The following is a 22,673-nucleotide window of genomic DNA, read 5'->3' on the forward strand; positions in this document are numbered from 1 at the left end:
TGGGAGGCAGAGGGCGGCTCTGGCTGGGAGACCTTACCTGGCTCCCAGCCATTAGCCTAGCAGGTTCCTTAGCCAGGGTCCCTGCCTTCCAGCTCCTGTACATGCTATGGGGAGCTGAAGGAGCCATGTTTATTGCTCTGAACTGAATGCTGTGAGCCTAGAGGCTGAGGGCATAGGGGCACTTCACATGCTGCCTGTCCTAAAACCAGACAGCTGCTACTGATTGAAACCAGCCACTGGGAACTACTGTTGGCAGGGGCAGTAATAAAAGCCTGACTCCCCTCCCTCCAAGCTCTCAGGCTACATCGATACTGCCATTTTTTGTGGCAGAAAATATGCAAATTATGCTCTCATTTGCATATCTTCTGCTGATCGTTTTTGCAAAAGAGGTTTTGCTGCTAAAAAGCCCCATGTAGAGGGGGCCATTTGTCAGGGGGGAAAAAAACTTTTGGGCAAGATCCTGTAAACCTCATTTTTTGAGGAATAAGGCAGGGAGCCAACTGAGGCTCTCAGGGCTAGATCTGGCCTGTAGATAATCTTTTGCCCAGCCTTGGAGTACAGGCTAGAACCACCTTCTTCATTTATAGCAGACAGTAGCTGCTGCTGCTTCTGCTCCTCTGCGGACAAGTGTCCTGCCACCCCTTCCCCAGCCGAAGAGCTGAGCTCCCTGCCTGTGCTTGGAGTTCTGAACCTATATGGAGGACTCAGAAAAGGACTGTGCACCCACATGGACATGAAGATTACAGGGAACCTTATAGAGGATCTCTAAGTAGAAGAAGCAGGCCCTGTTCAAATAAATCATACTCTGCCATAAGAATTTCATAACCTGACTTAAGTTTAAGAGCAGGTGCAACGAGGAAAGGGGATGTGGGAACTAATTTTTAATAAGTATAGTGTGTTTTTACCATTTCTTGTTTACTCTTCACTCTGCTTGGACTGAAGATAAGATTTGAGCATGCAGCTGTAGCTTCATCTTGTCTTGTATAAACAATTGACAACCATAAGTGAGGCTCTAAGGTAGAATAGACTGGTTAAAATAACAAAATTAATCTGTTTTAACTGCTAGAACTTAAATAAGTAGCAAGTAATTTACTAGATACATGGACAAGATCCTTCTGCCCTAATTTTTGAATGGCTAAAACTCATGTATATTTCATTACTAGCACAGGAAAATACATCCAGCAAGAACAAACTAGCTTCAAACTCATTGGTGCCTCTGAAGTTATGTGCATATTTAAGTTAGCTGTTTTATTTTCCCTTTTCTGGATTCTTTTAAGATGATTGCTTGTTTGTAACAATATTGACTGTACTCAATGACTATTCTATATATGCCTAGCTATAACTGTATCCATAAAGTTTCTCAAAAGTAGCAGCATTCAGGAATAGAATTAGTATTTGTTGCATCTTTTCCAGCATACAATCCACAATAATATGCAAGCATCATTTACCAAAAAAGTAGTCATCTTTACCTTTCCTGAGAATCAAATTCAAAGTTAACTTGGCTTCATCATACAGAGTGCTAACAGTGTTGTATGGTGCTATACAGAACAGCCAAATATTTGAGAGTTGGATGCATACTTTTTGAGGAACTGATAGTGACTGACCTTCCTTTTTAAAAGAAACTTCTCATGACAGCAGATATTTTAGTGGTGCTCTAGTTTTGTACCACTGCCTGCATTAGATATCTCTACTCATTATGTAACAAGGCTAACAGACAGTCATCCCCAGGAGATCATCCAAAGGGTATAGGGAAGCCAAGCAATATGTAAGGTATAAAAAGGAGCTGATGCAAGAAGAACAGGTACAAGGAAACAACACTGTCGCAGACAGGAGATTGTGGAGCGGGGAGAGAAGCAATATAATAGAAAGGAGAGATTAACCCATCCCCTTGCCTACACATCTCAAGTCTTTAATGAATTTATTTCCCATCTAAGCAAAGGTGACTTATGCGGGGGGAGATGAAGCTATATTTAACACAGATACCATTTGCATGGACTTCAATAACCCCTTTTTTGCATGTTAGTTTCACATAGTTGGACAAAAATTAGCAGCAGAGATCCAGTAACTTTACCTGCATGGCTTTATTTGCCGTTTAGAAAAATATTCATAATTTAGAATTTTTTTAATAGGTATTTATTTCAGTACACAACTGCTTACAGTTGAAGTGTCCACAACTTGAAAACTGAATACTCTTACTGAAGGACAAGTATAAATTAACTGGAGACTAGCTTACATTACACAGATGGCAGACAATTTAATTAGAACTATAAAGTCTAACATCATGTACCAACACTTTGATTTATCTAGGGGACAGTTTTTATTCCACAGCAACCACTGATGTTAACACTTTAAAAAGTTAAGCTGCGTCCCTACTCTTGTAAAATTATCAGAATCTTTTAGTGCTGTTATCTGGTTTCCATTCTTTCTTGGCTTCTCAGCCATTGCCATATCCTGTCTTTCTTCCTCCCATTTGATGCAGTGTTCCTCTATAGTCTGTGTTTTCATTAGTTGAAGTTGGTCATGCAATTTTTATTTTATTAGGAAAGATGGATGGAATGAATGGGAAGGAGCAAAGAGAGGTTTAACTTACCTTGGCCCCAGTTCTTATATGTTATATTCTGGTTCTTAAATTAGTGTTTTGAGTTGTTGTTTTCCTGCTGATACTAAATAGGTCTAAACAAGCTTGACCTAAAATGGTGTAAAGTGATGTACACCACCACCTGAACTTCTCCTGTCTCCTTTAAAAACGGGTTGGAGGCATTAATTAAAGAAAGCCATTCCTCCATATCAAAGCTACCACAAAGATTAGCTAGCTAACTTGTAACATTCCATCTTATCAAATGACAAAAATGCACTTTAAGAGTATCAATAAGGAACAATAGATCAAAGACAAATATAGTTCACAGTATCTTGCCTTAAAACAGTGCCCTAAACATTGAACTCTCTGAAATATTCATACTTTTACATCTAATCCCTTTTTAAGATAAAGACATTTCTGCTAAAAGGAGAAAGTTTAGTGCACATGAAAACTTGGTATTGGCTTAAGTTAAGCATTGTATAGGTTGCTATGCCAATACCCCTTATTACTGCCAGGGCACATCTGTTCAGACAGACTGCTAATTTCAGTCAGAAGCAGAAGTATACCATTGGTGATTTTAGTACACAAAAAGTTGCAAGGCCAAGATGGAACAAAACCTTCATTTGTGAAGGAAAACATTTCCAACTATGGAGAAAGTATAATACAATTTCTTCTTAGCTCTCCAGTTTCTGTAGCGCACTGAGTCGGTTGCTGCTACAGAGGACAGGACAAACCTAGTATGCAAAAATTAGGCCAAAATTTCTATTTTTAAGACTGCCAACAACTACCACTGAACAATAATATTTTCTGTGTGGCACAGGTCGTGTGCACAGAAATAGAGCTGACTGACTGACCACATCATACATATTTACAGGTAAAGTGAACACACATTCAAATTGAAGGGAGTACATGTGACAGCAAGATACGTACAAACACCAGAGGGATACTTAATGTTTCCCTTCTAGACTAATACAAAACTTTTTAGTGGGAGGTCATTAGCATAATTAATACATACAAGCATTAGGGCTGAGAAGAGAAACGCTTATATTTTGTTCTATGTTCATCTATTTCCTGCTTTGTTTTTCTGATACAACTAAAAATTTCCTTAAAGAGAGCTTTATACTCAGGTAGAGTATTTGTGGGCGAGCCACTTAGTTCAACATTTCCATACTCTTGATCAGCAGCTGAATGGTCAGACTGGGGTTTCCCTACACTAAGGTCTTTGGAATACTGTTTTGATGTTTGTACAGCCTTATGTTTCAAAGAATCTTCATCCATTTGACACTTCTTCAGAAGTTCCTCATATTTAACCTTCAGAGCATTATACTGAGCATCCACTTCATTAAGCAAGGAGATACCTCGCTGCTTCACAGCTTCTGCTCTTCTAATACAAGTTTCTTCATGGCCCATTAGAAGGTCTCCACCGGCAACACTGCTTAGGAAGGTCTCACTGCTACTTCTTTTTAGAGCCCTTTTATCAAGTAAGGGGACAGTCAAGAATGCATCTTCTGAAGGGCTCTGATTAATTTCCCTTTCTAAAGACTCCTTAAATGAGATATAAAATGATTCTGGAACCATATTCTCCATACTGCTGACAAATGTGTTTTCAGACTGAAACATCTGCCTCATTTCAGCCACTTCCAATTCAAGCTCCTCTGCCCGAGCCCGGTATAAGTCTTTATCAACCAGCCTCTGCTCAAGGTCACAGTTCTCCTTTACCATAAGATGATACTCCTCTTCCATTGTCACTCGCTTCTCTTTTTCTAGATTAAGTTGTGCTTGTAATACAGTCAGTGCCTTTTTTAAGTTCTCATTTTCTTCTTCTATGGGACTCAGCTGACTATCCATTGAAGTAATTTTTTCTGCAAAAATATGATCGTAAACAAAATACCTGCAGAAACAAAAAAAAGTATTAAAGCTAAGATTTCCTACAACTTTTAGACTGCCTCTTCTGGGTAGAATTTAGAGACAGAATTTAAAATTCTCTGTTGAAAACTAGTTTCCAAACAGAACCAGTTTGGTTGTTTAAAGTATATCTTTTTGCAAAGCTACAATTCTTTTTTACAGGGCTCTAGGAAATTCAGTGTACCCAGTGATACACGCTTCCCAATTCAGGTGGAATGGCAGTTATTTAGTATCAAATTGTAGACATAAAACCTACTGTACAAGCAGATGATATGTCCTCAAAGAAACACTCTGGACTAAAGATATAGTTTTCTACAGGATATTCCTAGTATTGGAAGATGGACTACATGATGATCCAATAGGGTTTTTTCCCTATTTAACTTGTACAATTTTCATAATGAAATGGATCTGTGACCTATAAGATATCCATACCCAGGGCTCACCAAGCGGCAGCGAGCTCTGCTCGCCAGCCGCACGGTTCGGCGTGCTGCGCATGCGCTTACCGCACTGCACGGCTCTGCCGGCTTGTAATCTACTCGCCACGGGCAAGTAGATTACACTAATTGTCGAGCCCTGTCCATACCCTATAGTTTAAAAGGCTCAGTATGTCCACTTTAAAACCTTAATGCCTAGAAGGGTCATAAATAGGGTTGCCAGGTGTCCAGTTTTGAACCAGACAGTCCAGTATTTGAGCTTTCTGTTTGGGAAACAAATTGAGAAAATGTAAATGAGAAATATAAATGTCCGGTATTTTCTAAATAAGATATAATGTAGATTGTGATGTAATGTCAATTGTGTCCGGTATTTTTATTGAAACCATCTGGCAACTCTAGTCATAAGATCCATTATGTCCAGTCTGATAAAGTTTCACTCAAACATGGTTTGCAATTCCAATTTAAAAAAAACCCCACACCTCTTGAGTGCACACTTTGGAAGTGTTAATATTGAAGCCTACTGTAATAGTTTAACATGCTTGTGTTTTAAATTGAACATTAATAATTTACAGTATTTTTAATAAATTGAATGAGTCTTAAACAAGTTAGGAATTACAATATTAGTTCTGGATAGCAGAGTCTGTATGTACAGACAACTGAAGAGACAGTATAACTGTGCACCATGGTACACAGAGTATGTTTCTTTATACCCGCTCTTAACTCATGTTATTCTGTTCCTAAATTAATCTATGCTACTAATATGCCTAAGAGGCCACGGCTAAATTTTAGGTTTTGTCCCCCATCATGTATTACAGACAATTTATCAGAATAATTGGGTCTAACATCAGATTTTAAGATTCAATTGCTCCTCTTAATCCTGACCTCCGATTTCTGCAGGTTTAAAATCCATTCTTCAGATGTTAAGATTCTGTGTGATGTTTGCTTTATTGATGCTACATGATCACTTGTTCCAAATTAGTCTTATTTCACGTCTGTCAAAGACAATTAATTTTGCTTGGGTAATAGGAAAACAGAAGGAAATCCCAGAGGTAGTTTTCTAGGGAGCTGTCAGAAAGGTAACAGAGGGAGCAGGGATGGCTACGAAGTGTTCACACTAACATTCTTTGTATGGTTAAGTGAAGACACAAGATGGAAAGAGCAGGCTTGTGAAGACTACTTTTGTCTCCTCAACTCATTTGTCTGGATGGACATTGACAAATTTTCTAAAAATGCATGACTACTTTCTTTGCTCTGCTGCAAACAAATAGATGAAAGAGTCAAAAAAATCTGCCTACAGAGTGACATATGTAACTGAGTTATTGTCTTACTTGCGAAGATCATACAGCTCCTTCAAACAGGAGACACTGTGCACGGATCGCGGTTGCTCAGATCTTTCATGGTTCTTGTGGCCTCGTCCTGATTTCTTTAATTCCTCTACTTGTCTCTGAAGGTCATCTATATGGGTTTGCAGGCTTTCAATAGTCTCTGTCAGACTGAAGTTAATGGACATATAAAACTGTTAAAGCCAGTCATGTTAAGTCAAGAGCATGACCAATAGTATGAGGTAAGTTATTATCCCCTCAGTCTTGGTGTTTCTTCCTCTGGAAGCAGATCCAATTACCAGTGACTAACAAAGCCACACACTCAACCCAGACTCCCCAAAATACATAAACTAATTCATTCGTTAATGTATTCCCTTCCATTTCCTCAATATAAAAAAAGTTGCTCCACAGAACTTTAGTTACCTGAGTATCTTTTGTTGTGACATTCTGCTATCTACAACGAGTTTTTGATTAGCATCCTCTAGTTCTCTTGCGGTAACATCCAGCTGTTCATAGACCTTGGCGTGCTGGTCATTCATCTGACGCAAGAGCTCTACTTGCTTTGTAAGGTACTGTAAGATAATTTGTAGTTACACTAAGTAGGATTAAACATTTAGCAATGTAAATATGGTAAGTTTTAACTTTAAATTCTTAAATAAGAATTTACAATTAGTTTCCTTAATGTTAAGAGTAATACAATGTACATTAGTTTTGAGTGCAATACTATGGAAAGACGTTTTACCCTTATAGTTCTGGAGTGTGTCCCACAAACTGAAGCCCACTAATACTTTAAAATCTCAGAATAAAGAGAGAGACATCACACTATAATGTAGTTTCCTTAAGTTAGAGTAAGGAGGATTTAAATTACCACTGCATAAATTACAAATTCGAAATGTACCAGCTAGAACACTAGGGAAGTACTTTGCATTCTTAGACCCTGTCAAATCAGAATCTCAGTGTATGAAGCAGTCCTAAATTTAAGGAAACAGTTTAGTTTAGTCTTAAAACTATAGACTGAGGATATCTGAGTTACTATTTATCAAGAAGTATAAACTTTAATTACCCACAAAGAGGTAGTCTAGCTTCTGTAAATCTCAATCAAAGATCTCTTGTGTTTTTAATTCTGTATGAAATGTTCTCACTTGTAATCCTCTTTATTCAAGTAACTTAACAGGTTGTTTATTTTGTAGTGGTGAAACTGCTTTTAGAAATCAGAGGATAAAGATTTCCAACATAAGAGTACGAAACCATCTTTAAATCCCTTGGTATTTGAAACAGCTTAGGCTTTCCCAGTCTTGAACATATCTATATCAATTTTACTACACACCAATACTTCAAAGTCCCAGGTACCCTAGATTCAAACAAGCACTTAAATCATCCCTGGATGAGAAATACCATAGAATTATAGCACTTGAAGGGACCTCAAGAGGTCATCTAGTCCAGTCTCCTGCACTCCTGACATGGCAAAATAAGCAAATACTGACTCATATCTAAGTTTTGATCTAGAATTACCTGCAGATTCCTTTCTGCAGTACTCCATTCATAAGTAGTCATTTCCCATTTTGTATGTGTGCAACTAATTATCCTTTCTTGCATAGAATACATTACATTTGCCCTTACTGAATTTCATGTTGTTGACTTCAGACCATTTCTCCCATTTATCCAGATCATTTTGAATTATAATCCTATCCTCCAGAGCACTGGCAGCTTGGTATCCTCCAATCTTGGTATCATTCACAAATTTTATAAGTGTACTCTCTCATGATGTTAACATGTACTCGTTTACACTATTAACTGATAAACCCTAATCCAAATGACTGCATGTACACACACCTGTACCAGAGGCAAGGGGCAGAGAGGGAAGCAGAAGTCAGCTCCCATGGAGCCCTCCTACTCCCCACAGAGACAGCACTGTTCCCTGTGGAGCTGCCTATCCCCCCAGGTTGCTGCCTCCGATATGAGAGTTAGCAGTGCAGAGGGTGGGAAGACAGGAGCCAGTATACATGGGAAGTGGCTTTCAAGCCAGCTCCTGCAGAGCTGCCTGCCCCCACAGTGATGCCCCTCTATAGAGGAAGCAGGGAGAAAACATAGTAGGTGGGTTTGACATTAAGAACAAATTAATTCATTTTGACTATTACTGATCACCTTATCTTCTAGGTATTTTCAAATTGACTGCGTAGATATTTGCTCCATTTTCTTTAGAATAAGTTCAAAATTCACATTATTCTAAACTAGTTTGTCCTAAAGAAATTGAAGATACAGTGTTTCTTGAAGTATTAGGTTTTAATCACATTTTACACAGTTGCATGTTAAATGTTCAAAATAATTCACATCCACGTTGCCTGAAAGATTTCTAGATTAGGAGGTGGCCTATTATGTAATCAGAGCTTCTAATACACTTAACCTTTTACCCCATTAGAAGGTTGATGCATTTTAATCTTAGATAATTTAAAAAGCGATTACAAGTTAATCTAGGACTATGAACTGCTACATAACAATCTACTAAAATCAAGTAGATCCTTGTGCAACCCCTGGGCACATAACAGGATTCACGCAAAAATAGCATTGGATTAACCAAACAAACAATCTCAATGTGACCCACTTCAGATTAAACTTTCCCTTGTCTGCCAGGCTCAAAGCAAGTTGAAAGTGTTCCTGATTTCTTCAACAGTGAAGAGTGACTGAGCATATAAAAATGAAGATAAGTGTTATGAATTTAGGTGCTTTAATACATAATGAAGAACTCACCCAACAGTAGTTTATGCGGACAGCCTATGCTTTAGGTAAACTGGAACTAGAACAACACAGAAAACAAGAAGAGCGTAATAATCTACTCTAAGAAGCCACCTCCTCTTACCCTGCATGTCTGGCTAACTTGAAAGTGTCATGCAGGAGAGGAGAGCAAAACCCACACGTGCAAGCATTGAAGTTTAGACTAGCTTTTCAGGGTTTTCATAAATTCATACTACCAGCTACATCAATTGCAAGGGAAATAGGAAAACTTAATACTGTATGGAGCTGGAAGTGATAATGTGCTAAGCAGACTTGCACACCACCAGATCACTATGAAATGGAGAGCTGTAACTCCCCATGTTTGTATTTACAAAAGATGCCAAGACTCATGAACATTCGGGTTCAGTTGCTCTGGAATTGATTTTAATCTGCTCTTGCATTTATTACATCCATCATGATTAGTTACTAGCATACGTGTCAGTGCAAAGGTCAGCTATAATGAGCATTAGGTATTTAGTCTTGGATAGCAAGTGTTTTAAATCTTTAGTTTTAGCTTCAAAATAAGGATTATGAATAGTTCTACACATTTCAATTCCCTTAGTCCTTCCTGTGCAGTGAAGACAAAGAAACTGCCTTTTGAAATGAAACATACAAAAGTTCTGTTATGCACAACTCTAAGTAATAAAGATCAGGTTAATTAGTGGGGGGGGGGGGGGTTAACTAAGCTGTCAGCAAATCTACACTAAAAAAGCAACACAAGTCTCTTTTGATAGCCTCTCCCACAGAATGTGTTGGACAGATTTCAGTTTTTCATTTGGCAAGATGATAGCATTTCCTTACCATTTATTCATAAAAATTAGTAAATTACAAAGTGATGGACATAAGAATGGCAATAATGGATCAGACCCATGGTCCACCCAGCCCAGTATCCCATCTCGGGTGTCCTGTGCATCAGACGATATGAACACAAATAGGGCAATTTTAAGTGATCCTTTCCCCAAAGCAGCTAGTCAGGGATACCTGAAGGACAGAAATGCAACCCTGACCATCTTGGCTAATAGCCATTGACAGACCTATCCTCCATGAAATCATCTAATTCTTTTTTTAACTCCTCCTCCTCTGCTGGGGAGGGCCAGGCTGAGGCATGGCAGCAATGGCCTGCCCTGGCTCTCTGGGCCTCCCTCAGCCCAGCCCTGGCTTCCCTCCGTGCCCCCCCGGCCACCAGGGAGCTGGACCAGGCTGAGGCCATGTGGCTCCCCCCTCCAGCCCCTGCCTGCAAGGGGGGGGGGGGAAGGCCACACAGCTCTGGCCCCTTCAGGAGGGGATAAGGCTGCATGTCTTGTGGCCCTTCCCCCCCGGGGGGAGGGGAGGAAGGCACCCAGTTCCCAGCCCCCTAGGAGGGGGGAGGCAGGAGGCCACCTTGCTCCAGCTGCAGGCTGGACTACTGGGAAGAGTAGGAGGAGACAGGGCAGCTGAGGGCAGAGGGAGGGGCTGAGGGATACCAGTGTGACATGATTATATCACACTGTCATCCCAGAGAGAAAAAGTGGGGGGGGAAGGGTTAATAATACAGAGATTTGTGGGGAGAGAGGATAGAGCATAAACTACTACAGACACAAAGAAGGAGGGTGTGTTCAAAAACATTTTGAGAACCACTGCCCTAGTTCTTGTGTTATGTGAAGGTGTGAACACCATAACACTTATTCATGATTGTGTAGACCTCTATCATATCCCATCACCCAGTCACCTCTTTTCAAAACAAATAGCACCAGTCTTGTTAATCTCTCCTCATATGGAAGCTGTTCTTTACCCCCTATCATTTTCATTGCCCTTTTCTGCATCTTCATCTACAACAGAGTGGGAGACCTAACAGTTTGTGTTGCAGCTCTAAGAGTTTACACTCTTCAGACTCCTAAGGACCAATCTTGTACGTGAACCAGTTAGAACGATGGGACATTTAAAAGTTTCTGCATAAACAAACACAGAAAGGTTGGGTCTGTTTGTGGTTGGTGGTTTTATCTCCAGTAGTGTTTTCCTTTAGTGATGTTCCTGAGGTATGTACAGAGGTAGGTAAAAAAAATGGCACTTTTTGTCTATACAGCCAGTCCCCGAATTACGAATGTGAGCCACGCTTACGAACAGCGCGGCTGCATTTAAATGAATGAGGTCCAACTTACAAACAGATCGGGCTATGACCAAGTGTTTGGTATGTAATTTGTTCGTAAGTTGGGGACCAGCTGTAGTGGGCAACCACTAGCTCTTTTTTAAAGAAAATTCATACCAGAAGAGAAACCTTCAAACATCCTAGAATTTAAAATGCCATGTTATCACCAACAGAGCATTAGTTTGCTTCCATACATAGCCTGATACAAATGTCAGATTAAAGCTGTAATGGCTGCTATTATTATACTGAAAGATTATTTCAACATGCTCTAAATTGCAGGCAGATATATATTTTACTTTAAATTAATTACTGCTTTAATACTACTTGCATCATGTAAATTTTTCTTAAGTACCAATCACAGTTCATTTTACAGTTCTTTTCGCTAACTGAAAAGTTAAAAATGTCTATCAATGAATAACTAGAATGTTGAATACAGGCAGTCCCCGGGTTACGTACAAGATAGGGACTGTAGGTTTGTTCTTAAGTTGAATCTGTATGTAAGTCGGAACTGGCATCAGCCGGTGCTGAAACTGATCAGTTTCAACCGCGGCTGAATCTGGATGCCAGTTCTGACTTACATACAGATTCAACTTAAGAAACCCAGGCATCCCCAAGTCAGCTGCTGCTGAAACTGATCAGAGGCTGATTCCAGGAAGCTCGGGGCAGAGCAACTCTGCTTCGGGCTTCCTGTAGTCAGCCGCTGGTCAGTTTCTGCAGCGGCTGACTTGGGGATGCCTGGGGCAGAGCAGTTGGGGTGCTGCTGGGTTGCTCCAGTAGCACGGCTCCTCGTCGCTACTGGAGCGACCCAGCAGCACCCCAGCTGCTCTGCCCCAGGCGTCCTGATTCAGCAGCTGCTGAAACTGACCAGCAGCGGCTGAATCAGGATGCCTGGGGCAGAGCAGCTGGGGTGCTGCCGGGTTGGTCCGGAGCGGTGCTGCGGGACCAACCCGGCAGCCCCAGCTGCTCTACCCCAGGGGTAGGCAAGAAAAGCCTGGTCTGCTTGGGGTGGGCGGGGCGCTAGCTGCACCCCCTTCCCCCCCCCACAGACCGGGGTGGCGGGATCGCCCAAGTCCTCCACGGCTTTGCTCCGTCTCCCTGGTCTGCTGACCTGGGAGACGCGGAGCAAAGCCGCAGAGCACGCAGGCAGTGGGACAGTCCAGGCGCGCCGCGGCTGTCCCACTGCTGGTGTGCTCCGAGGCTTTGCTCCCCATCTCCCTGGTCTGCTGGTCAGACCAGGGAGATGGGGAGCAAAGCCGCGGAGCACGCCCGCAGCGGGACAGCCCAGACGCGCTTCAGCTGTCCCCCTGCGGGTGTGCTCCGCGGCTTTGCTCCCCATCTCCCTGCAGACCAGGGAGACGGAGAGCAAAGCCGCGGAGCACGCCCGCAGCGGGACAACCCGGGCGTGCTTGAGCTGTCCTCCTGCGGGCGTGCTCCGCGGCTTTGCTCCCCGTCTCCCTGGTCTGCAGGGAGACGGGGAGCAAAGCCTTGGAGCTTGCCCGCAGCGGGACAGCCCTGGCGCACCCGGGCTGTCCCGCTGCGGGCGTGCTCCGCGGCTTTGCTCCTGTCCCCCTGGTCTGCTGGGGGGTCCAGCAAAGCCGCTGGACCCCCCCCCAGCAGACCAGGAACACCCGAGCAAAGCCGCCGCCTGGGCGGCTTTGCTTGTTTGCCCGGGAGCAAAGCCGCCCAGGTGGTGGCTTTGCTCCCAGGCGGCGGCTTTGCTCGGGTGTCCTTGGTCTGCTGGGGGGGTCCAGCGGCTTTGCTGGCCCCCCCCAGCAGACTAGGGAGACAGGGAGAAGCCCCGTTCGTAAGTGCGGATCCTGCCTGTATTCTATTTACAGTGTAAGTTATTTGCAATTGACTTTAATACTTGTTGATCAGACAAATATTAAATATACAGCACACAAAAATATCACTTTTCTCTATTGTGCAACTAGAGGAAGCTTTTTGCATATGCACGAATGGCATTTGTTAAACTTACAGGGTTTTTTGTGAAGATATTAATGGAAACAGCTAGTCATACTACTTCAAACAACACTGGATTTTCAAAATCCTATAGAGATTTCTTCTACGTGTATTTTCTGAATTTAAGAACAATAATCCATCCATTTCATGTATTAAGATAGAGAAACTCATCTTAAACAGTATCAGTTCCTGAAACAGCAATTTTACGCAAACACAACAGGTACCTATCTAGTTACAGAGTTAAATGTAGTCAAGATACAAATATCCTACTCAAGAGAGGGAACCACGTGTCTATACATGTTATCAAGCTTTACAAATTCTAGAGTCAGACTAAAATGAACTGTAGGAAGCATTCAGGGGGACTTCTTGGAAGATGAAGTTTTGAAGGACTCATAAGACCTCATTAAAATGAAGTTTCATGGTATCCAAAATACTTCAGTGTCCACCCAAGATTATTAAACTCTGCAACAGAATTCACTACTTAAACATTTACCTCTATCTCTTGTAGTTGCTCTTGATTAGTTGCATACATTTGCTGCAAAGATTCTTCCAGTTCTGTGTTACGATCCAGTAATGTCTTCCCAAGCTCAGCAGCAAGATGCAGATCTAAAGAAATAAATCATCTGCCTGTAAATTTCAACTCCGGTACAACTTATTTGGGATTGAAGCTAATTCTCTAATTTTTTCCTCATTCATTCCAACACATTAGTTTTACTTTCCTCACCTGTCTCTTTGCCTTCTGTCATTCCCCATCTACATCTTCCCATTCACTTTGTCCCGTATGCAGATGAGGATGAATGGGAATGAGGCTCCCAACATGGTAGACAGAGAGCAGCATAAAAACATGAGGCCCAGTAGTGTACCACCAAGTGTACCCTATATCCCTGAATTAAACTAAATACTAACCCATGATAATAGGTTAGTCACAGGTTTGAGAGGAGAGCAAAAGCAAAAAGGCCTGGCCTAACCAGTACTTAACAGGTCTGGGAAAAAATTGCAGTGCTCATTTTCCTTCTGACCACCCCAAAAGGCAACTGAGCCCATGCAGCACCATTACACAAACAGCTGAATATTTTCAAACACACACTTTTTCTGATGAAACAAGAAGTTAGATAATGGGCTCACATATGTATTGTGTGTCTCTAGACTTGTAAACTGTACCAGACAGTGGGTAATTTCCCTTCCTCAGAAAAGATTATAAATGCTCTTTAGTCTCTTAGGCTAAGTCTACATTGTGCTTTGTTGCACAAGAACATATGCAAATGAGGCACGGCAATGAAAATCAGCGCGTCTCATTTGCATACTTAATGAGCTGCCATTTTGCACAAGAAGGAGCAGTCTACACTGCTTATTTTCAGGAAGAACGGCTCTTGCGCAAAAGCTCCTTGCGCAAAATGGCGGCTCATTAAGTATGCAAATGAGGCTTGGAAATATTCATCACCGTGCCTCATTTGCATATGTTCTTGCACAACAAAGTGCAATGTAGACATAGCCTTAAAGATATTTGAAACTCAGCTTAATTTTCCTAAGCAACCTCCAGATTCCTATGAATATAGCTTTAAAAAAAAAATAGAATGAGGACTCCAAATATACAGGGACTACATCTAAGCTTGGATGCCTTCCTTTAACTACAGCATGGATTAGTAAATGTCAAGCATATGAAAGAACAATTTACAAGTTCTTCTGTTGCATGCATCTCACACTTTGTGTGAAAATGGAAATCAATAAACTAGGTTATTACTAGGATAGTAACCCCCCTTAAACATGGCATATTTCATATAAAAGAGAAGTGCAGAATCCAATAGTTACATTGAAACATTCCTTATACAAAGATTGTAATTTTCCACTTCCTTCACATCACTCGGAGCATGAACAGATTGTCATATACCTGTAAGGTGGAAATACAATCTTGTTAATTTTTAGATATATGGAACTAGCAACACAAATGGTAGACTGCCAGAATACTAGGAAGGACAAGGAGAATTTAGAATTCTTTAGCCAAGATTTAAAAGTGTGTATACCACATTAAGTGCTACAGATAATAATAGGTATGCTGCAATATGAACGCCAATATTTCTTTACATTGGAAGTTCAAATGCCCTTGCTTTTATCTTGTTTCATTTTAGTTTGATATCTTATCTCTATCCAGTTGCTGTAATAGAATAGATTCCTGTTAAATATTGATTTGTGAACCCTTCACTTAGACAGTGTATTCAAATTATCACTATATTCTGATGCATAATCCAAAGAGCTTTCCAGAGTATAACTAAATTTAAACCCCACATCCTACAAACTACTAGAAGCAGCAAGTGGGAGGGAAATCTACTGGTCAATTGACTAGCCGATAAGCATTTGCTTATCCGATAGTCGACTAGTCCTTAACATCTTTACTGTAGACAAGCTCCCAAGATCCCACTGTACTACAACCGGTCCCCGAGTTGCAAACGGTTGACTTACGACTGTTCACAGTTACGACCAAAGCTGTCATAAATGGCGGACCCCGAGTTACGAACGCAATCTGCGCTTACGAACAGTGCGGTTGCGTGTAACTCTATGGGGTCCGACTTACGAACAAACCGAGTTACGACCAATTGCTTGGTCCGTAACCGGTTCGTAAGTCGGGAAGAGGCTGTACTATAGTAGTTAGACCCACATCTTGGGAATTAACTGCTAGTTGTAGAAAAGCAGTGTCAAAGACTCATGATATCCAAACCTTATACTCTGATTCTGATTAGGGATGTAAAATCCAGTTAACTGCTTAAATGGGGGACAGGTGGAGATCTTGAGCTGCTCTGGCTGGGCTGAAGCTGCCACACACACAGCACGCTGCTCCATCTGGGCCTGGCGCAAATGGGGGTTGGAGCAGAAGGTGGGGGCTGCTCCAACCCACTGGCGGATAACTATAACCAGTAAGCATCACCCAATAAGGGTGATGCTTACTGGTTAACTATTCATATCCTTAATTCTGATACTCCAGCATAAGTTGTATACCTCAGTATAAGTGTACCATACAATTTAACTGAATAGTGTGGAAATAATGAATTAATGTACAAAAGAAAACACACACAATTATTCTCTGGTGACATACTGATAAATAGTTCAGTGATTAAAGGTTAGTATGTCATTGTACAGGCAATCCCCGGATTACATACAAGATAGGGACTGTAGGTTTGTTCTTAAGTTGAATTTGTATGTAAGTCGGAACTGGTACATATTGTAGGGGAAACTCTAGCCAAACATTTCTCCAGAGCTCAGTTTTATTCTCCCACACCTCACTTCCCTCAGCCCTTTCTTCTCAAGCTGAGGTGTCTGCTGAGAAAAGCCGCTCTGCGTCTCCCTGGTCTGCTGGGGGGGGGGGGGGAGGCGCTAGCTTCGCGTCTCCCTGGTCTGCTGGGAGGAAGCTGCTAGTGCGGGGTTGCCTCACCCTGTTTGTAAGTAGGGATCCGATGTAAGTCGGATCCATGTAACCCGGGGACTGCCTGTATAGGGACATCACTGCAGTCTTCTTACATCACATTCCTTATGTCATTTATTACAGTTCATCTCATTAAACCTAAAAGGTTCATTATTCAGCAAAGAGAAGTCCCTCATACAGTACCAAAAGTTTATATAAGCAATATTAAATTAATTTTTTTATGGATACAAAGTGTAAACACTAAAATGCACAAAATGTGTGTGCCATGTAATGGGTATGCCCACACCCACTTTTTTATATCTACTGCACTTTTTATAAAATGGTCATAATAAAGGGAGAACTTTTGTCTTTTTTAACCTTACAGGAGTTGCTAGATTAATTTTCATCATGACTCAATTTGTTATGCAGTGCAAGCCCAGCTACACCTTCATTTTCTGAGTTGTCTATAAAGTCTCACAATCCTTGCCAACTTTACTTAAGACATTTAACTTGATATTTCCTTGCAATCTACAGAGGCAAAAAATGTCAGCTTTCATTCTGATTAACCAGAGGCAAAAATAAAGTTTAAACTGGCAGTCAAAAATAATCCTTTTATTTTTCTACTGAAATCTAACTTCAGTGAGTATATAATCCTCCATATAATGTTATGTGTATAATGTACTATTTTGCAAATTCTAAATCCACACGACACACTAACTTTAAGTAATCAGAGGTCATAATTATTAAAGCCATTCTACAACAATTTGTAGCAACTTTTTCTGTTACTTCAAATAATGCAGTGTTCCAACTTTTACTTTATCATTACATGCGCAAATTTAACTGGCATTATTCAGGTTCTAACTCAATTAAGATGGATTTTTTTAAATAAAAGGAAAGAGTACATGCTTTGTTTAAATGATTGTATTTTTTCAAAAATAGTGTTATTTTTATGAAGTTAATTTTTATTTTGGATTTCTTTTAAAAAGGGATTGATAATTTTTTTGTTTGTTTTTATTACATTTTTTAAAATCTGAATTCCATCAAGTGTAAATTTTTTTCTTCATCCCCTATAAACATTTGTATGTTTTATCCTTTGTAAGTTTTAACTCAAAAGGGCTCTAGTCAGTTTGGTTTCCAATAACATTTTCTTCTCGTTTTCAAAACTTAAACACTGACTTACCCATGCTAAAACAGAGCACTATTGCAAATGTCTCTATTTTATCTCTTTTCTGTAAGGTTTAGTGAGAAGTAATCCTATTCCAAATTAATCCTATTTTTCTGGCTTATTTACAGGGGTGAAAATAACTTAAATTTCATATAGGTACTACCCTATTGCACACACTCCTGCTCCAAGGGCCCTCAGGGCAGGAGGTTGGAGAGAGTTGTGATACAAAGCAGTCTACCCAGTGAAAGGACTACTTAGCCAAGTAAGTTCATTAAGCGTGTGTAAGGTGTGTCTGAAAAAGGGATGTAAGAATGTAGCCATATAAACAGGTAACCAATCCTTATTGGTTACCCAAAAGGTTATGCTCCAGAGGAGCCAGCTGCCATTCCACACTGCTGCCTCTCTACCAAAGGCAGCAGCCAGCTCCCCAGGAACAGGGAGGCAAGCGGGAGCCTGTAATCACTGGGAGCCGGCTCCAAAGCCGGTTCCCAGCATGCATCAGCTCCCAGGGAGCTGACTGACACCCTGCATTGCTGCCTCTGATACAGAAACAACAGTGCGGGCAGCAGGCAGAAACCAGTATGCTCAGAAAGCCAGCTTAAAAAGTCAACTCCAGGCATACCGCCTGCTGCCCCCTGCTGCTGCCTTTTTAAGAGGCAAAAGTGTAGGGCAGCAGCCAGCTCCCTGGCAATGTTGGGGGAGGCAGGAGCCGGTTTCCACCCTGCATTTAACCATGTAACCACTGAAATTTTCAGTGGTTGGCTAACTGTAATTACATACATTTTAACATCACTAGTCTTAAAGAGTCAAGAAAAAGTAATCAGCTATGCAATTTAGATAAACAGGTGAATAAGGAAACAAGCAATGTAAATTCTGTCTTTAAAACATTCAGTACAATATAGCTGCTGTCCCTCTGTACTCCATTTCTTAGCTGTGATCTCAGAAACTGTAAATTTATGCCAATGTGTTAATGAAGTCCCAACAGATGCTTCAGAAAGGTCACTTTTCACTATGAAGCTAGAGTTATTGTGAACCACTTAAATAATGCAAATTAAAGTCAGTCACTTTATGGCTTACTCCTCCTCCTGTTTAATTATGTCTGGAATTTCCATACTAAAGTAAGACTTAGAAGCTGTACTTATTATTGCATTAAACAGTCCTTACTTAAATTACACTTGAGTACAAAACCATGCTGACACCATTGTTATAATTGGGGGGGCTCAACCTCCCCCACCGCAATGTTTTAATACCTATATACAAGGATTTAGAGAATTTTGTACAGCAAAATGATACTTTAAACAAAAGACAGTAAGCAATCCTGGTAAAGGTTTATCAGATCCTTGCTTTTAAGAAAGCTTTAGAATTGTTATAGTGGAATGTATATTGTACCTTTCATTCTAGGAATGTTAATAATTGTGTAACTGCATCAAATCTTAGCGGTTATTCGATAATCCCTAGGAATGAGTATGGCAGCCAGTATGCTCCCAGCCCTACTCTCAGGGAGCCCCCTGCCACCTTGTGCTGCTGCCTCTCCATGGGGGGCTGGAGTACCCCACAGACAGAGGCTGCGCCAGCATCCTACAGAGCTTATTGGTTAATCATAATCAACTACACACACTCTCCTTCCCTCTTTGCTTCCTGTGTATCAGAGACAGTAGCATGGGGGGGGGGGGGGGAGAAACAGGCAGCTCCGCAGTTCCAGTGCTCATGGGGAGCTGGCTTTCCTGCCTCCCCCTACTCTGCTGCCTCTGATACAGAGGCAACAAGGGGGTAGGGAGAGTACATGTAATCGATGAAAAGCAGAGCATTGCTCTTCCTATTCTTAAACATATCATGAAATTCACTTTAAACAACATTTTGTTTTGACTAAAAGTCTGATTGGATACTAAACTAAATTTTTAAAAGTAGATGTTACAGCAATTAATTTTTCATAACACAAAGTTTTAGTTTGAATTCTGACCTACTTTGTATTTGGCATTTTCAAATGCTAAGAGTTAAACATTAACTACTCAACTGCAAAGGGTTTAGGGTTTTTAAGTTTATTTTCAGAAATCCTCAAAATCTGATCTTTCTTGGTAACAGTATCCAATATTATTTCTGGGCTCTGTTTATTTTACTTATGCTAATGCATAGATATCTTGACATAACGGGTGCTATAAAAATCATTGCCATATTTAAGAAACCCCACCACTTAGCTTTATTTCTAATCAATAGGAAAAAAAGTCAGTATTTGCCAGATTTTAAAGTGATGGGAAGCATTTTTACACTTTCAAAAAGTACTGCAGAAAAGAGAGTATTTTCAAAAAGCAGTATGGGGCAAAAATACTTTTACAGGAAATTTACCTCCTGATTTGTGATTTTTTTACTTTGGGGAGGGGCAAGGCTAATAGTCACTTACACTTAGGCCTTTTTTTAATAAGAGAATACGTATATAATTCTATTTGACATATGAGAATCTCATAACCATCAAAGAAATGTCCCATTTGGGAGGTAGAACTTTTAAGCACAACATAAAATAACAGTTTGATACAAAGAATAATAATTATAATAAAAAGAAATCCAACTAAAGGTTATTCCATTTATTTTCATTCAGATCAGCCCAAAGGATCTGTACATTTCATGAGGAAGCTAGGTGATTCACAGAGACAGGTTTGTCTCTGAATAGTGACAGCTTTACAATGGATTGGAAAAAAAGTCTAAATCATTAGAAAATAATGTTAGATGGTTCACCAGTTTTTCCAGACAACAGCAAACTATTCATGGGTATGCGATCCTGTTAAGTTACAATCTATGAAAACTGCTGAAAACTGCTGTACAGCTATTCAGTAGTTAGCAGCGATGGAATTTTTATTGTTAACTACTTGACTTTAGTATGAAAAACATGATTTTTTTTCTACTTCTATTCTTTATAATGCAATAGGCTCTATCAACCCTAGTCATGTATCAGGATCCCACTGTGCTTGCCAATGTACAACCAAAACAAAAGAACTGTCCCAACCTCAAAGAGCTTAAATGAGGAATAGCTTAGAGAAACCAAGTTTTAATTAAATCTAGTTTTGAGGAAGCCCCTTCTCTGAGTTTCCAGTTCTGAACTGACCATTTAAGAACATAATTAGCTTATTTAAAAATAAGACTAAAATACCAATTTTAAATAGTGCTAAACCCAAAATAGTTTGTTCTAAATGCATTCCAATTAAAGCCTACTGGAGGTTCAGAAAATTGATAATGCCATACATTTTACTGCATACACTACTCTATACTACTATGTCTCAAACCAGCTTTATAAAGTACATGGAAACCTACTGATGAAAAAGCACTATGGGTACATGTACACTACAGAGGAAGATTGAAGCTCCGGCTCTCGTTCTTCCAGGGTTTGAATTAGAGAGTGTAGTTAAGACAGCTAATTCAAACTGAGAGGGGCACTCTGGTCCATACCGGTAGTCCTGCTTTCACCAGGAGTAAGGGAAGTTGAAGGGAGAGTGCTCTCCCTTCAACTTCCTGCAGTGTAAACAGTACCAAAAGCTGAAATAAGGTACTTTGACTTCAGCTATATAATTAACATAACTGAAGTTGCATATCTTAATTTGACTTTGTCCTGTGGTGTAACTGTATCCTATAAGAGCTACATAATTATTATAGTATTAAAAGAAGCACACATATATTGGAATTAGTCAATAAATTTTCACAGTAAATTGTAAACAGGACCTGTGTAAGGAGGAGTTGAGAGCAGTAAATGACCCTCTATCCACAATAAAGTTAACAATGGTCCTTGTAGGACCATTGCTTTGTTTTGTTTTTAAGTTTCTTTTAGTTAAAGACTAACAAAAGACTAGCCCACTTAACACCTTTATTGTGCTCTAGTATCAGAGGGGTAGCTGTGTTAGTCTGAATCTGCAAAAGCGACAAGGAGTCCTGTGGCACCTTATAGACTAACTGAAGTAAGTGTAGGAGCATAAGCTTTCGTGGGCAAAGACCCACTTCGTCAGATGTGCTCTAGTGTTTAGCCCTTTAATTACAGACAAGCAGAAGGCGGTTGCAGGGTGTGGAAGCCCCTAAGGAGTATTCAGCCGCTCTATTTTAAGCAAGCACTGCAGCGAAAGCACTCCCATTCCCAAGCTGCTTTACGCCAAGAGGTGCAGCTTTTCACGGAGTGGCACACGCAGGACGCGAACAAAGTTAAGGGAAGAACCAGCTCCGAAGTCAGGTACACGAAGCCACTTGCAGGGTTCGTTTTGCACAAGTCCGTACGGCCCAAAAACCTCGCACGATACCATTGCGCCTCCCAGGGAATTGCTGTTCTTGGTTAAATCCCCGGTGCCCTCAGAAGCTGCAGGATGGCAAACGCTTTGCAATGTCAATGGTCACAAAGCCTCCTTCCGTGCGCCCCCAGCCTAACGATGTCTCCCAAATAATAACCCACCCCCGCGCTAGCCCCGGGGGGGCAACTGTGCCCTTCTGTCCTCTCCACGCCCTCGCCCTTTTCCTCGCCTCGCTCCCCTCAGTCGCTCCCCGCCCGGGCGCACACATCTCCCCCCCCCCCAGCCACGTTTCCCAACTGCCCGCCTCACCAGGACTTACCTGTCCCCATCCCGCGCCCCCTCGGGACTTACCTGTCGCCCCCCACCCCCATCATCCCCTGAAGACGCCGCCGGAGGAGGCTCCTTCATCGCCTCGCCCAGCGGGAGCCGTTCGCTTGAGCCCCGAGCCCGCGTCAGGCGGGCATCCTCCGCGCGGAGCCAGGCTGCTCACCTTGCTGCAGGTCCTGCTGGTCGTACCAGGGCTCATCCTCGCGGATTTCGAACTCCTCCACCAGGCTGTCGGCCAGCATCGCGGCCCCCCGAGGGCTCCTCGCGCTCACCGACAAGCCTGGCGCGGGGCGAGCCGGGGACCGTTCAACTCCTTTAAAGCCGCGGCCGGACTTTGCCGAGCGCTTCCGGACTTAGCCGAGTCCCCCCCCCCGCCTCCAGGCCGGGCCCGGCACCGCAGCCGGCAGCAACGTGGCATCGGCAACCG

At 41.5% G+C, this 22,673-nt stretch overlaps 1 protein-coding gene across 2 annotated transcripts; it reads right to left on the reverse strand.

The window, feature by feature from the left end:
- Positions 1-2,062: 2,062 nt before the first annotated feature.
- On the reverse strand, positions 2,063-22,545 carry CDR2 (cerebellar degeneration related protein 2). 2 transcript variants are annotated; one of them, XM_075899475.2, is made up of 6 exons: positions 22,410-22,545; positions 14,908-14,986; positions 13,592-13,704; positions 6,663-6,811; positions 6,246-6,410; positions 2,063-4,469 (listed from the first exon to the last, which is right to left on the reverse strand). In XM_075899475.2, exons 2-6 carry the CDS (start codon positions 14,915-14,917, stop codon positions 3,599-3,601), a joined length of 1,308 nt encoding a protein of 435 aa, XP_075755590.1. In that variant the 5' UTR covers positions 14,918-14,986; positions 22,410-22,545; the 3' UTR covers positions 2,063-3,598. The 2 variants fall into 2 exon arrangements, with proteins under 2 accessions (XP_075755590.1, XP_006112860.3); XM_006112798.5 differs by lacking the exon at positions 14,908-14,986 and having other exon boundaries at positions 22,410-22,542.
- Between the last annotated feature and the right edge of the window lie 128 nt (positions 22,546-22,673).

This window comes from Pelodiscus sinensis, chromosome 15 (genome assembly GCF_052426305.1).
Source record: "Pelodiscus sinensis isolate ZL-2025 chromosome 15, ASM5242630v1, whole genome shotgun sequence".
Lineage (NCBI taxonomy): Eukaryota > Metazoa > Chordata > Testudines > Trionychidae > Pelodiscus > Pelodiscus sinensis.